The sequence below is a fragment of the Heloderma suspectum genome, chromosome 3 (assembly GCF_057233095.1).
Source record: "Heloderma suspectum isolate Gila_16-S chromosome 3, 16-S_ref, whole genome shotgun sequence".
NCBI classification, from domain to species: Eukaryota; Metazoa; Chordata; class Lepidosauria; order Squamata; family Helodermatidae; genus Heloderma; species Heloderma suspectum.
Window position 1 is genome coordinate 9975054 of NC_139460.1, and position 16874 is coordinate 9991927.

At 47.0% G+C, this 16874-nt stretch overlaps 1 protein-coding gene across 3 annotated transcripts in view; it reads right to left on the bottom strand.

The window, feature by feature from the left end:
• Window positions 1-16874, bottom strand: part of NARS2 (asparaginyl-tRNA synthetase 2, mitochondrial) — a 67859-nt gene that overhangs the window by 9290 nt on the left and 41695 nt on the right. For all 3 annotated transcript variants that reach the window (XM_084842490.1, XM_084842492.1, XM_084842491.1), the window contains 4 exons: window positions 8415-8513; window positions 7175-7212; window positions 1183-1249; window positions 343-480 (listed from right to left, as the gene is read on the bottom strand). In XM_084842490.1, coding sequence (XP_084698616.1) covers window positions 343-480; window positions 1183-1249; window positions 7175-7212; window positions 8415-8513 — 342 coding nt within the window. The remainder of the gene's footprint in view (window positions 1-342; window positions 481-1182; window positions 1250-7174; window positions 7213-8414; window positions 8514-16874) is intronic.

The window sequence follows — 16874 nt, forward strand, 5'->3', positions numbered from 1 at the left end:
AATACTAATTTACAGTATAAAACAATTGTGCAGCAAACAGCAGCTTTTGGCTTCCTGTATGGTACTCCATACAATTATCTCCTTCCAGAGACGTCCTGCTCTTTATTTACTTATTTTAAAGATTAAAGTTTCTAGCCCTCAGGGATGTGCACACAGCTTGACGATCCATGAATAAATGTTACCCAATATCATCCCAGCACACCAAAATGTTACGTGCACGCTTGCAGCAACTTGTATCAGCCACATCTAAGAGAAGGCTCGTTTCATTCTCAAAAAAAGAAGCAGCAAGAAATCAAGGGGCAACATGCTGCACTTCCTAGGAATTTTAATCATAACTCTTACTGTGTGATGGACTCCATCTTCGTTGTCCCGCATATAGAACGGCTTAAGGTCATACGGATAGTTAAACACAAATACAGGGATTCCACCACAGTGTTGTACCAAGTGTCTCTCATGTTCGCTCTGTAGATCCTGACCCCACTGGGGGAGAGACAAAGCAGATTGCACAACAAATGAAAAGCAAAAGCACTCAACCCTCACTGCTTCGAAATCCAGCTGAAGGAGTCTCCCCCTTCATAAAAGTCTTGAATTGCCACTTATATACCAGCCAGTATGGTACAGTAGAGTACTGGACTAGGACTGGGGAGGCACAGGTTCAAATCCTGACTCAGCCAAAAAGCTCACTGATCTGAGCTGATCACTATCACGCAGCCTCACCTATACCACATGGTGGTGGCGGGGATATAGGGGTGGAGGGAAGAACCAGGTATGCCACCTTGAGCTCCTTGGATAAAAAGCGGAATGTAAATTACCAGCACCACCACGGAAGTGCCAATTCACACAAACACTGACCCCGTGGGAGTGTAGCATAACCAGAAGCTCAAGGGTGCCTCTATACTATCGAGGTGGCAGTATGTACACCTGTGGTCCTAAAGCATAATTTTGCTTTAGGACTACAGGTCCTAAAGCAAAATTATGGGTATAGGGACTCCAAAATGTAGAATATTTTGATGTTGATGTGTAATCGGAATGATGTATTGTAGATGACCTAATCTCAGTTGTTCTTGCAATGGCTGAAGGTGGACTAGAATCACACAACCATCTTGTAAAACGTTGTTTGGAAGAACTGGGGTGGGGTGGAAGAATTTCTCTTTGAACACAACAACACTCAGAAATACTCACCTCTGGTGTGCAAGAGAACACTTGACGAGCTCGCTTTAAAACCTCTATCGCTTCAGTGTACGACATTCTAGAAGAGGTGGGGGAAAACCATATCAGAGTTTGGGCTCATTCCTTCAGGACATGCATGTACTTATTTTAAATATTTGTACCCCTCCTTTACTCGACCTTGGGGGAGCTGGGGGTGGCGACGGCCGACAGGAAGCTCTGGCGTGGGCTGGTCCATGAAGTCACAAAGAGTCGGAGGTGACTGACCAAATAAACAACAACAACCCCTCCTTTTAGGAGAACATCCTCCCAGCTGAACAGCAGGACCCACATTTGGGGAAGGACTGTAGTTCAATGGTAAAGCATATCCTTTGCCTACCGAGGGTACCCGGCATCTCCAGCTGGAATAGGGGTGGGACATTTTGGAGGGTCCAAGGGCCATTTTTGCCCCTCCCCCCCGTGGGCTGCATTCAAGCTGCCTTTCCATAGTGATAAATGGGGGGGTGTTGCCACTGAGAACTGGCAAATTCTCAGGGGTGGGGGGGTGTTGCCCCAGCTGTTGAACTCTTAGGTTAGAAGTGCCAAGATAGTGATAAATCAGATTCAAAGGTTTACTTACAAGGAGAATTAATTGGGTAACTTACAGCACACAGGCGTACCCAATGGTTGGATCAGACAGCTTCTCTGAACCCAGAGCCATGGGGTACAATGGGTTTTATACCATACATGTCAGCAGTGAGGCAGCACAACACTAGCAAGCACACCTAGCATTCATTCCCAGCATAAACTAACAGCACTTGGTTCTCAGCACAGCCACCTGTAAACAAACTTCGCTTCCCAGGCAGAGTGCTCGATAACACTCTCACTCATTAGTATGGAATGTGCTAGGCTGCGCTATCGGCCCTTTGAATCATCTTCACATGCTCAGAGGCTTACTAACAAGGGAACTGCAACAATAATGAACTTAAGCAAGCATTATGGATCTCTAGGCCCGTCTAACACTACAAATGACTTGGCTACGCTCCTGGGGCCAATACAGGGGGACACCAGGGGGTTGAAGGGCTACATGCAGCCTGCTGGCTGCAGGTTGCCCACCCCTCAATTAAAAGGATAAGGTGGCAGGTGATGTGAAGGACCTGGGCACAAGGTCCTGGAGAGGTGCTGCTGGTCAGAATGCTCACCTTGATGGACAAATACTCTGACCCAGCATGAGGCAGCTTCCTAAGAAATCAAGAAATCCAGGGAAATGTAGTTTTTTAAGGAAGCTGGCGGTCTCCCGCAAAGACATCTTTGCACCTGCACAAATTCCGGGTTCATCCAATTTTGGAGTGGCATTTTCAATAAATTGAGGTGGACTGAAACAGTTGCCCCAAATTCGCCATCCCATTCTCAAGTGGTGAACTGGTGGTCACCATTCTGGAAGTTGCAATTCGACTTCCCAAACAGTTCTGGGGAAGAGGCTCATCATGGAAGCAGAGGGAGGGGTTTCTTTCTCCCCCACTTCTCTTTTTTGCAATGGCGGTGGTGTGGCAAAAGAAGCAAAGCGCTGGCCACTTCCATCCTTCAAGCATAGAGCGCCTTCGGGGATGACATTAGCGCTTTGGAATTTGCCGGAAATGCCACCCCAAAGTTGGACGAACCCTGAAAACATGGGAAACTAAGCCTACTTCCATTGGGGGACTGCTTGGCCTAGTTACCTCTGTGGCAAATCTACATGTGTATATCAAAGGACTGTTTGTGCCTATTTATTTATTTTATTACATTTATATCCCGCCTTTTTTCCTCTTTAAGGAACCCAAGGAAGCGTACGTTATCCTCCTCCTCTCCATTTTATCCTCACAACAACAGCCCTGTGAGGTAGGTTGGGCTGAGAGTCTGTGACTGGCCCAAAGTCACCCAGTGAGCTTCCATGGCCGAGTGGGGACTAGAACCCGGATCTCCCAGCTCCCAGCCCAACACTCCCGCCACCACACCTCACTGGCTCCAATTTCCCCTTGGACAGCTCGCAGGTACGACTGAAGGCATCACGCTAAGACAAGTTCTCGTGGCTCCTTCCCCCCAAGGAACTCTGGGAATTGTAGATTTGTGCAGGCGCAAAGATGTCTCTGCGGGAGGCCTCCAGTTTCCTTAAAAACTACTTTTCCCAGGGTTAGTTGTATGGGAAAACAGTGTGACAATGAATACAGTGACAGTGCAAGTTCAATTCTGCTGCCGTGAGAGCCTGTCACGCTATGCTGAGGGAAGCCACAAACAGGCAGTTAGGGAGAAAAAAGGAAAACCTCAATGAGGCAAATGCTACTTGGTTAAAATTAAAGGCACGTGGTCTGAGGTGTTAATGTCAGGGCTGGGGCACATTGCAGACCAAAGACTTGGTCATCTTTCATTTCTGCACTTGTCAGGGTATAGACAGCTCTCTCACAACTCACTACAGATTTCATGCAAACACACTGAATGAAATTTAGTTTTTTAAAGCAGCAGGCGCTCAACCATCCCCACCACCTCTCTGTTCCCAACAACCTCATTCTGAGGCACCACTCATTCGCTCATTCATTCGCTCATTCATTAGATTTGTATACTGCCCAACAGGCCAATGCCCTTGGGTGGTTTACAATCATGAAATCGAACAACAACAACAAAATAACCAAATAAGACTAATAACAATTTGAAAAATAACAATAAAAGTATCAAAATAATAGAATATTAAAACATAAAATTACCAATCAGAGCAACAGATCAAATATTAAATGCATGCTTAAAGAGGAGGGCCTTAATCTGACATCTAACTGTACTCAATGAAGGTATACATTTCTGTCTCTCAAAAAAAGCAGCTTTGGGGGTGTTTATTTATTGCATTTATATCCCACTTTTTTCCTCTTGCAAAGACCCCAATGTGGCTTACATTATCCTTCTCCTCCTCACCGTTGTATCCTCACAACAACAACCCTGTGAGGGGGGTTGGGCTGAGAGTCTGTGACTGGCCCAAAGTCACCCAGTGAGCTTCCATGGCCGAGTGGGGACTAGAACCCGGATCTCCCGGCTCCCAGTCCAGCACTTTCACCACTACACCACACTGGCTCTCAAATACATGTTGTCACGTATTTGCATGTATATGTTTAGTGAGCCCCTCCTTTGTCCTCACCAGGGCTCTGCATTGCCCAGACCAGCCTTCCTCAACCTGGTGCCCTCTAGATGTTTTGGACTACAACTCCCAGGATTCCCAACCATTGGCCATGCTGGCTGGGGCTGATTGGGAGTTGGAGTTCACAACCTCTGGAGGGTACCAGGTTGGGGAAAGCTAGTCCTGATAATCATCATGGGATAAAGCTGTTCCTGCTTCTATGTATTATTGAATGAGAGTAACAGTAGCAGTGCTGTGGGGCCACCCAGGTAACAGGAGGAGGATTGTGGGGCTGTGTGGGGCTGTCCCCATCCCCCCCCCCCCCGGTACCATATTCAACAAGCATGAGAAGCGACCCTGGACACATACTAATGTAAACAGAAAAAGCTGCTTCGCCCTGGGGAGATTCTGATCGGCCCAGGATCCTTCCTCGTGTGGAGGTTGGAGGCCAGTGCGGGGGGCAGACTAGCCAACACAGTATTATTATTTATTATTATTTATTACATTTCTATATTGCCCCATAGCCAAAGCTCTCTGGGCTGTTTACAAAAGTTCCAACATTAAAATACAATATACAAAGTTTAAAAACCATTTACATAAAAGCATACGGACAATACCGAGCTTCGGCTATTGGGCGGTACAGAAATGAAATGAAATAAAAATAAAGAAATAAAATATATACAAACAACATATAACTAAAAACAACTTTGAACTAAAAACGTTTTTTTAAAAAAAATCCAACACTAAAACAACACAGCTTAAAACAACACAGCTTAAAAACAGTACAGAAAACTCAGCAAAAGGAACAAGAGTTCTCAACAGGGAAGGCCTGCCAGAATAATGGAGTCTTTAATGCCTGCTTAAAGACAACACAGCTTAAAAACAGTATACAAAAGTCAGCAGAATGAACAGGAGTTCTCAGAAGGGAAGGCCTGCTGGAATAATAGCATCTTTAATGCCTGCTTAGAAACCTTCAACGAGGTCAGCAGAAGCATTTCAACCACCAGGTCATTCCACAACTGAGGGGTGGCAATGGAAAAGGTCCTCTTGCGTGTGGCTGCCAGTCTCACATTAGGCAGCCGCAGCAGAGAGCCTTCCGAGGACCTTAGGTGGTGGACTGGGACGTAGGGGAGAAGGCGCTCCCTAAGGGGCGTTGTTTAAAACTGCCCCCAAGATGAACACTCAGGTTCAATAAAGCCCAGAAGTCGAATACCCACCAAGACATTAAATCTGGTTCCTGGGCAACCTTTGAATCATTGCAGATAGTTATCTGTGATTAACAAGTTGTCCGTGGTGTGGCCTGGTTTGTTTTACTACTCCCCGGCATTTTTATAGTCTTAGTCTGTTTGTCAGGAACAGCTTTCCCCAACCTGGTGCCCTCCAGAGGTTGTGAACTTCAACTCCCATCAGCCCCAGCCAGCGTGGCCAATGGTTGGGAATCCTGGGAGTTGTAGTCCAAAACCTCTGGAGGGCACCAGGTTGAGGAAGGCTGGTCTGGACTGGCCATCGCAGAACCCTGGTAAGGATAAAGGAGGGGCTAACTAAATATGTACGTACAAGTATGTAACAACACCCCCAAATATGCATTTTTTGAGAGAGACAGAAATGTATGCCTTCACTGAGTACATTTAGAGTTATTATAATATAATCCGAGGGAGGCTCAGGGGGTTGCAACAAGAAAGAGGACCTTTTCAGTGGTAGCCCCCCTCCCCCTGATTGTAGACTGCTCTCTCCACTTGAGGTCCACCTGGCACCAACATTGTCATCTTTCTGACACCAGGTTAAGCCTTTCCTCTACTCCCCGGCATTTGAGGATGCATTTATGTCAGTTGTTTTATCAGGTCTTGGTATCTTATTCTGTCCTTTAGCGGTTTTAAATTGTTTTTTAAGTTTTGTACGTTAAAGATTTTATATTATGTTTTTATTATCTTGTATATGTGGGTTGTAATTTTTGTGAAATGAATGAATGAGAGGCATAATCCCTTTTAAGGGCCTAAAAAGGCAGAAAGGTGGGGGCTTTCGTATCAAATCAATGAAAGAGTAGGTATGAGAATCGAAATAGTCTTATCGCTATTCAGTCTAGGTCAGGCTTTCCCAATCTGGCTTCTTGCAATGGCAGGCTGGGGAATGCTGGGAGCTGTAGTCCAACACATCCCAGACAGCGCCAGTTTGGGAAAGGCTGTTAAAAAGCCACCCACAACAAACAAGACTTGCAGCGCTTCTGGAGGATGTGCAGACCAGAGTCTTGGTGACCGTCCAGAGGAAGAGATTTCCATCACTGTGGTACATCCACTGACTGAGTGAGGATGCCTTCCCTTTGCATACTTGTGGTATGCACATTGCAGTTATTTGCTGTCTTTCATTTTTTAGTCTTTCGTTTTAGTCTTTCACTTTCTGTGGTTTTCAATCTGATTCTTGCTGTATTTTAAATCTTTGCACTGCTGCTAGGTTTTATTTGGGTTTTTATTTTTATTTTATACCGTAGTTTCAAACATTTATATTGTATTTTATCATGTTGCTTTGATGGTTTTAAGTGTTGTGAACCGCCCAGAGAGCTTCAGCTATTGGGAGGTATAGAAATGTAATAAATAAATATTGTCAGGAGGGTGGCAAATCTTACAAAGTGACCCAGGAATGAGGGGAAGAAGAGGTCTCTATAGTATTGGGTGTGTGTGTGTGTGTGTGTGTGTGTGAAATTAATACAAAACAGACACACATACACATCTGTCCTCATCCGTGGGCATGATACTGTGTGTGTACTGAGAGCACTATAGTCTGAAAGAAACTTTGCACAATGTCAATTGCCACAGCCTTTTTGACATAATGGCTATGAAGGGCAAACTCAGCCACAGTTTTTTAAAACCAACGAACTGCAATGTATTTGCTTACGTTATAAATGGGTTCTTCAGCATCTGTTCCAACTTGGCCTTAATAGGAAAGTGGAGGGGGTGAAAAAACAATAATTTATAACTGCTACCAGAAAGAGCTCAGAAAAACTCACATGTTTGATCAGAAGCATTTAAGAAAACAATAATCAACTTTGCAAGAAGTCAGCAAATCTAAGTGAGAAACCAGTTTCAATTCCTGCATACAAAAATCAAAACTGAGTCAAGGGAACCCAAATTCTGCACCAGGAAAAGGTGGATCAAGCCATTTCAACCAACACACAGTGAAGTACACTTGAACACGCTCTTTTTGCATAAGTTTCTTGGCAAGGCTACGCAGCGCACTGATAGTAAGAGAAGAAGCGCCCTGCTGGATTAGACCAAAGGTACGTTTCGTCCATCATCCTCTTTCCCAAAGTGGCCAACCAGATGCCTCTGGGAAGCCCAGAATCGGGAGAGGAGGTCAGCGGCTGGTATTCACTGGCAACCCCAGAACATGGGAGGTGCCACTTAGCCATCATGACTGGAAGCCATTGATAGACCCATCCTCCTGCCATGAACCCGTCTAGCCCCATCCCACCCCACTTTAAAAACAATCCATCACCGCATCTTCTGGCAGTGAGTTACACAAACCAAGTATGAGTTGTGTGAAGTGGTGCTTCACACAGGGACATACTGCACCTCACCTCTGCCACATCCCTGATGCTAGGGGCTGGGCAAGCATTCCATGAGGTGGGAAAAAGTAAAGTGGTCACCCCAGTGGAGACCAGTGACTCCGATCTCAGTGGGGCAGTGAATCCGCTCCAGGTTTCAGTGTGAACCAGTCAGAACTCTAAAGAAACTATCCAACCTTGGATCGCTCCTTTAGAGTTCGGACTGAAACCTGGAGTGGATTCACCACCCCACTGACATCGGAGCCTCCAGTGGGTCAACCTACTCCCTGGTCCTAATGACTAGAGCCACTGAGAATGAAGCTGGATTATGTACGTAGCTCCACCCTGGGTTTGATTTCTTGTTGAGGACCTTTTACTTCACAACGCTTTATTGCAGCTTTCTCCAACCTGGTCCCTCCAGGTGTGTTGGGCTACAACTCCCAGAATCCCCCAGCCAGCCATGCTGGCTGGGGGGTTCTGGGATTTGTAGTCCAACACTTCTGGAGGGCACCAAGTTGGGGAAAGCTGCTTTATTGCATTTAAAAGGCAAGTAAGCTATAAAGAAAGGTCATAGAGAATGTTTGTTTTTACCTCTTGTCCAGGAGCTACATGTTTATGAAAAAGCTCAACATCACGAGGGCATTTGGACAGCACCATTTCCGTCACTTTCTTGAAAAGATCTTCCATGACCTAAGCAAAGGCGGTGGGGAAAAAGAGAGAGCTAGAATAGTACAGAGTACCGATGCAGACAAGGCTGTAATTCTTACTAAATTTATTCTCCACCATGAAGGTGAATTATAATAAATAGCAGCACTTCTCATTGACAGAACTCTCTGAAGACTGCAAATGTTTTGGCCTGCAACACCCATCAACCTTCTTGGTTGGCTATGCTGACTGCGGCTGTTGGGAGTTGTAGGCCGAAACATCTGGAGGGCAACAAGTTGCCCACCCCTTCCCCAATCTGGTGCCCTCCAGATGTTTTGGGTTTCAACTCCCACCAGCCCGCGTGATTCCAGTGATCAGGAATGCTGGGAGTTGTAGTCCAAGAACATCTGGAGGGCACCAGGTTGGAGAAGGCTGCATTATATCTTTTTGCAATCGTTACAACACCCTGAAAATGTCACTGAAAGGAAAGGCATAAATCCTAAGAAAGCCAACAAATTATCTTTTTAGGCAGGCTAGTATTATGGTCCTCATATTGCAAGTGGGAGGCTGAGGCTGAGAAAGAGAGTAGCTCGCTCATTCATTCATTCATTCATTCTATACCACCCAATAGCTGAAGCTCTCTGGGCAGTTCACAAAAATTAAAACCAAAAAGCACAGAGTAAAACAATATAAAATATTAAAACATTAAAACCACAATATAACACTACAACCAGAATAAAACCAGAGTAAAACCTAGCAGCAATGCAGAGATTTAAAATACAGATTTAAAACAGCAAAGCTGAAAGTCTAGAAAGCTGAAATGCTAAAATGCCTGGGAAAATAAAAAGGTCTTCAGCAGATGCCAGAAGGAATACAATGTAGGTGCCAGGTGAACCTCACTAGGGAGCTCATTCCAGAGCCGGGGTGCCACAGCAGAAAAGGCCCTCCTCCTAGTAGCCACCCGCCTCACTTCCTCTGGCAGGGGCTCACGGAGAAGGGCCGCTGAGGATGATCTTAAGGTTCAGGCAGGCACATATGGGAGGAGGCGATCCTTCAGATAACCTGGCCACAAGCCGTTTAGGGCTTTGAATGTTAATACCAGTACTTTGAATCAGGCCCGGAAATGGACTGACAGCCAGTGCAGCTGGAAAAGTACTGGCATAATATGAGCTTGTTGGCCAGTCCCTGTTAACAATCTTGCTGCCCTATTTTAGACCAGCTGAAGTTTCTGGACTGTTTTCAAAGGCAGCCCCACATATAATGCATTGCAGTAGTCCAGACGAGAAGTTATCAGAGCATGGATAACTGTAGCTAGGCTATCTCTGTCCAGATAAGGGCTTAGTTGGTATACCAGCCTAAGCTGATAAAAAGTGCTCCGTACCACTGAGTTCACCTGTGCCTCAAGTGACAGTTCTGGGTCCAGGAGCACCCCCAAACTACAAACCTGATCCTTTAGGGGGAGTGCAACCCCCTCCAGAACAGGTTGAGTATCACCTAGCCGGGCAGACAAACCATCCACTAACAGTACCTCCGTCTTGTCTGGATTGAGTTTCAGTTTAATGGCCCTCACCCAGTCCATTACTGTGCCCAGGCACTGATTCAGAACAGCCACTGCCTCACCTGGTTTTGATGAGAAAGAGAGGTAGAGCTGGGTGTCATCCGCATATTGATGGCACCTCAGCCCACACCTCTGGATAACCTCCCCCAGCGGTTTCATGTAGATGTTAAACAGCATGGGGGATAAAACAGAGCCCTGTGGAACCCCATGGCACAATTGCCATGGCACAGAGCAGTAATCCCCCAGCACCACCACCTGGAATTGGCCATCCAAGTAGGAGCGGAACCTCTGCAGTGCAGTGCCTCCAACTCCCAACCCAGACAACCTTTCCAGAAGGATACCATGGCAGCTGGTATTGAAAGCCGCTGAGAGGTCCAGGAGAATCAACAGGGTCACACTCCCCCTGTCCCTTTCCCGGCAGAGATCATCTCACAGGGCGACCAAGGCAGTTTGTGTTCCAAAATCAGGCCTAAAGCCTGATTGAAATGGATCTAGATAATCCGTTTCATTCAACAGTGCCTGGAGCTGTCCTGCAACCACCTGCAAAAGCACCTTGCCCAGGAAGGGGATGTTGGCCACTGGCCTATAATTGTTAACTTCCTCTGGGTCCAGGTTAGGCTTTTCCAGGAGTGGCCTGATTACCACCTCTTTTAAAGAGGCTGGCACCACTCCCTCTTTCAAGGAGGAATTTACAACCTCCTGGCTTGTCAAAGGCCACCTAGTGAATTCATGACAAAGACAACATATGAACCACACAACTTCCCAATTTGTAGCTCGTTTTTCTAGCTACCCCACCGCACCAGCTTACAAGGTTCGAAGACAACCTGAAAAGGTAAAACCTACACAGCTTTCTAGCAGAGCACCCGATGTGCATATAAAAGATCTGAGATTCAGTCCCCGTTATCTCCTGATAAAAGGATGAGGAAGCAAGTGAAAAGAAAAGACCTCCGAGACCATGGAGGGGAGAACAGCTGCTAGACTAGGGATGTACAAAAGTCACCTTTTCGCAGCTTGGCTTCGCGGTGGGGGGGAGGCGCTTCGCTTTTCCCCCCGAAGTTCAGGAGAAGGGGGGGGAGGCTTCCCGCCTCACCCGGCCGAAATTCAGGCCGGGGAGAAGCGCCCCGTCTCCCCGGCCGCGAAACAAAAAGTAAAAAAAAAAAAAAAAGACCCCGTGATAGGCTACGTGACAATTTACGTAGCCTATCACGGCTAGATTTCCAAAGTCAGCCGTGATAGGCTATGTAAATCGTCACGTAGCCTATCACGGCTGACTTTGGAAATCTAACTGTGATAGGCTACGTAAATCGTAGCCTATCACGGGTATTTTTTGTGTGTGTTTTTACTTTAGTTTTTTTTTTTGCAATGGCAGCGGCAGCAGCCGGTCGGGAGACCGGCCGCCGCCCCCGCCCGTGACGAACCGCCGCCGAACCGCCACCGGGACCCGCCACCGGGAGGGACATTCGCCAAAGGTAAGTCCTGTCTGGGGGAGGGAGAATTTCACCACCAATTTTGGGGGGGCGAATGCGTTGGCGCTTGGCCCCCCGAAGATTCGGAGAGAAATTCTCCGCCATCCCTACGCTAGACACAATTGACAATACTGGTCCTGATGGACCAACCATCTGACTCTGTTTAAGGCACCTTCAAATGCTTTTGTTTCGTCTTTTCCACCTTCTAGTGCCTCCGTGGAGAGAGTTTTAGATTGCAAGCTTCTCCTTTGCGGGCAGATTATCAATAAAGAAAAGGTAGTGAGTTTTAAACCTCTCCTGAAAACATACCCGTTCATGCAACCTTTCCCTGGGTTGTAAATGATATCACGATGCTGATCCATTTGACCATTTTTTAAATTCTTGCTTTTATTTAAATTGTTTTCATTGTTTCTGTTACTTATCTTTGTTGTCGCTGTAATCGTTCATTAACTGAGTATTTTAATAGTGATTTCTTTGGCATGTAAACCAAAGAAGATTTGGTTATGTGACGCGGTATGCAAGTATTAATCATAAACAGATCATTCAGATTGGCTCAGAAATAAGCTAAGCCAATTGGGCACACGCCTGAAGTGGGGAAGGGGGCACCTATGACTAGTTAAGGCCCTCACTGGACCCTCAAGAGTACTCAAGGGCAGAACATCAGACTCAAGTGGCCAGGAAGGCCAAATCCCAGCCCCTCTCCAAAATGCACAGAGCCTGCATTCATAATTTTTTCACCTAAAAGGGATTGGTTCCACTTGTGTTCCTCACTGTCACTGTTCAGTTGTACTCCACACTCCTAGACCTGAATGCAATGGAGGCTGGTGGCTCTGAGGTCAGTGGAGCAGTGAATCCGCTTTGGGTTTCAGCCAGAACTCTGGTTCTGACTGCTCTCTGCACCTTGGAGAGCTCCTTTAGAGTTCCGGCTGGTTCTGACTGAAACCTGGAGTAGATTCACTGCCCCACTGACCCCAGAACCACCAGCCTGCGCTGCCTGAATGCCCCTGGATACCCGACTTTTCATTTAGATGAAAAGGGTGGTGTTGGGAACACTGGCCAATGCTATGCACATGGTAGAGGCCACTGGTCCCTCTCTTCTACTATGCTTCTACTATGGGCATCTGATTCCTAGCCTCAACAGCAGGTCATTATTTGTGGAAAGGATGCTATAGGCCAGCGATCTTCACTATTTTTCAAGTAGGAGCCAGTTTGGCTTCAAGCACCGCTGCCAAGGTCACTTGAGGGCCCTTCCAGGGCTGGGAGGGGGGGCTCAGACTCAGCTGGAGGCCCTTTCAGGCTCCTCCCCCCTCCACATCATCCATGCAATGCCTCAGTCAGTCACTAGGTAGGCAAATTCCAATAGGCTCACTTGGTCCTTGGATTTGGATGGATGCTTTTCTCATCATGGAGAGTGTGCTCTGCTCTACTTAGTGCTGCAAAATCTCCCAGCTCAGGTCCTCATTGTTCTCTCCCCCCCTCTCTCTCTCCTGCGCTTTCCATTTTCCCTCCAGCACCTGTGCACTGCACCCCTGCAGCTAGCTAATCACATTGTTCTTTGCCTCTTGGGCTCCTCCCCCTCCACAGCTAATTGGGCACTTGCTCCTGCATTCTTCCTCCACCACTTATAGCTGATGAGCAGCAGGCCTCCTGACTCCCCACCCCCAAAACTTTCTCAGGTAGCCCAGATGACAGCTGCCAGCCCACTGCTGAAGCAAGCAACAAGGCAAAACTAGAGAGACCCTGCTGAGAGTGAACAGCTACTGCAAAGGGAGAGCAAGAGTGAGTGAGTGAGTGAATGAATGAATGAATGAGAGGGAGGCAGAGAGCTGGACTTGAGGTGACTGGGAGCCTCCAGAGGACCTCAGTCCTTGCAGTGAAGAACATAGGTATAGGCCACATCAAGCTTGAAAAAACTCTTTACGCCTTGGGTCTCCCATGTGGTACCCATGGGCATATGTCTTTCTTGGAGCTCACCAGGCTACCGGCCTCTCCTGATTTTTTTTTTTTAAATAGTATAACTGGGAGGCTCGCATGCCTCAAGCAACGTGCTGCTCTCCAGCACCATCTTTATATCAGTTCAAAAGAGTGGTTTGTGCCCTGGAGCTCAGATCCCACCTTTGTCTTGTACTTAGGTTCTTCAGTAAGTTACTTTTTTTTTAGTCTGGCCAGTTTGCATCCTGGGAAAGAAATGTTTTCTGAATGGCCATGCCCACCATGGCAGCCATTTTATGAATGGTCAAGCACCCACCCATCCCACCGTGGTAGCCATTTTGTGAGAGTGTGTATGATACTCTAAAAGAGTGTCTATGCCACTCTCAAGAAATCCGAGGTGTGCCCACTGACCCAAAGAAATTGGGGGGGGGGCTTGCTTTAGGGTATACATGGAAGGGGATAAAGGATATATGTCTCTTCTGGGCTTTGTTAAATTCACTCGGAGCCATGAAAGAGAAAAAAAAATCTGCATCTCATGACAACCACTTTTTTTCCAGGCAAGAGAAAGTGTTTCCGTTGCACACTGTGGGAAATTAATGGTTAGCTCATGGCAAAGATGTGGTGACACAATGTGACACTTTCGTTTCCTTGAAAGGGGAAATTTTCTGTTACACTTCTGCCTGAGCAAAACAATATAGTTGACAGTAGCAATGGAGAGTTTCCATTTCTGTTTCCTAGAGCTGGTTCAAGTAACTTTCGAAGCCTCTCTACAAACAATATTCACCAGCCAGCTGACACTCTCTACAAACCTAAAAGGCTTTTCCCAATACCCAATTCAATTGTCGTTCCTGTCAATTAGAGCAGCAGTGGGCTAATTCAGGAGGTCTGTGGGCCATTTTTGCCCCCCCCCCCCCCAAGCAGGCCGCACACACGCACCCCCGCAGCGCCAAAAAAAAGGTGTGCCAAAATAACTTGCTTTCAGGGTCAAAGGAGCTTTAAAAAGATTGCTTCAGATGTCACTTTTTAATAAATTTGTTTTTACAATTTTGGGGGGTAGGAAGCTGCATGTGGTCCATGGGCCTCATGCTGCCCACCCCTGAATTAGAGCGACAGAGAATGCTTTATCCAATAAAAACACTCCAGTCCAGGTGTCCTGTTCCACCAGCACATCCACTGGAAACACATCACATCATAATGCATACAGTGGCCTCCCCAAATTAAATTATGAATCCTTTATTTGACCCAGCCCAAATAAGCCCAACGTTGCCCCCTTTGTGTCTCTGCAGGTATCCCTATAATTACCCATGAGACCAACCCCTTAGTGCGATTCCGGGATCCGGCTCATACAGACGCTCTCTTGGGAACAGAGGAAGCTGCTGATACTGTGCCAGACCATGATCCATCTAGCCCAGTTTTGTCAACACTGATTGGCTCCCCAGGGCTCTCTGTACATGGAGATGCTGGGAATCAAACCCAGGGCCTTCCGCATCCAAAGCACGAGCTCTACCACTGAGCCACAGCCTCTGTGTGCATCAATCCAGGACACTTGGACTGGAGTGTTTCCATTGGGTAAAGTATTCCCTGTTGCTCTCCGATGAACAGGAATGACCCTTGGGTGTTAGACTGAATTGGGTTTTAGGCGTTTATTTTATATTTATTTATTACATTTTTATACCACCCAATAGCCAAAGCTTAGAGAGGGGCCGCGGTGGCTTAGTGGTTAAGACGCTGAACTGCAGACCGGAAGGTCGGCAGGTCAGCAGTTCAAGACCCGAGTGCTGCGTGACGGAGTGAGCTCCCGTCTTCAGTCCCAGCTTCTGCCAACCTAGCAGTTCGAAAGCAAGAAATTGCAAGTAGGTAAATAGGTACTGCCTCGGCGGGAAAGGTAACAGCGTTCCATGCACCTCGGTGTTCAGTCACGCCGGCCACATGACCACGGAAGCATCTTCGGACAGCGCTGGCTCTTCGGCTTAGAAACGGGGATGAGCACCGCACCCTAGAGTCGGACACGACTGGTTGGGGACACCTTTACCTTTTTTTATGTGCTACCCAGCTGTGGTTGGATCAGACCATGGGTCCACCTAGTCCAGCCTTTGAATATTCTAAGGGGGTTGATCCCTGCTGGCTCATCCACAGGAATTTCTTCCCACATAGAAGTACAGGACTCCAGGTGTTAACCCTTTCCAACCCTTCATTGTCAGTTCGGGCTGATGTACCTACTAAAAATGGGAGCTGCTTGGCGACCCCCCCTTCCCCCTGCCCGAATCCATGAGCTCACAACCTCTGAGCACATTCACAGGGATGCTCCTGCAGTCTGCCTGCCAAGCTTCCTACATCTCATGATCTGCTCCTGGCACTAACCCTCACTCTGGGGCCAATCCCATACTTCCAGGTCCCAGAGCCTTCCTCTCTGCCTGGGTTATATGGTTGCCTCTACCGCCCAACAGAGCTTTGCTTCCTGGGAATAACCCATCACTGCATTTAGGCAACTTCCATTTTGGAGGTGCTGCCCAATCCATGGGGAGATCAGCACCGCGCCTGGGGCACTGGGCTGAGTTTGTGCGCACAGCCTCAATATTGGGGCTAAGAATCCTTGTGAGTTGGCCCTCTTAGAGCTACGACGGGGAAGCCTGCGTCTCACAGTGGGAGTAAGGGGCAGGACAGTTACTAGTTATTGGCCTCAAGCTCAGGTGCTTTTCCTCTTCCGTGGCCACGCTAAGGGCATTTTCCAAAGACACTGCTGGGCCCACAAACAGCTAATGCCCTTCCAGCCAGCTTCAGGAATCAGCATGAAAAGTACATAGGATATCCTATTTTCTGCCTCTGTTTTCCAGGAGATTGATTGATTATTTATTTATTGCATTTATATCCCGCCTTTTTCCTCCTGCAAGGAACTCAACCCTACAAATTGTGAAGTTCTCACCACTCCAATCCTATCTTATTCAGAGGAAAGGAGGGAGGGAGGAAGGGGGAGGGAGAGAGATCAGTGACCCCTCTGCTGTTAGCTCCTTCCTTCTATTTCCTCTGTTCCCTCCCTCACAACAGCCCTTGGACTCTTCACAAGCCTATCCCTTACCTGATTCTCCTTCCTCCTGATTTTCTTATTAGGATTAGGGCTTCCTTCTCTGTACTTGCCAAGCATTATCCTTTGCATTTGTGTTTGCTCGTTCATGCTTGAATGACTGTATATGGTTCCATTCCCCTGACCTTTGTACATATCTTGTTCATTGTTTCATTGTTTAAATAAATGTTACTATTCTTGAATGCTATGTGTACGTGTTTTGCATGTGTGTATTTGTGTGGGTTAATGAAGCCAAAAAACCAAACCAAAACAAAACAAAAAACACTTGTGATGCACGGTAACTCATATTCAAAGGTTGCCTTTGAATCTTCCTATACAGCTGCAAAGTCATCTATAGCATATAATTGGAAATCTCCACAGCAACCAAC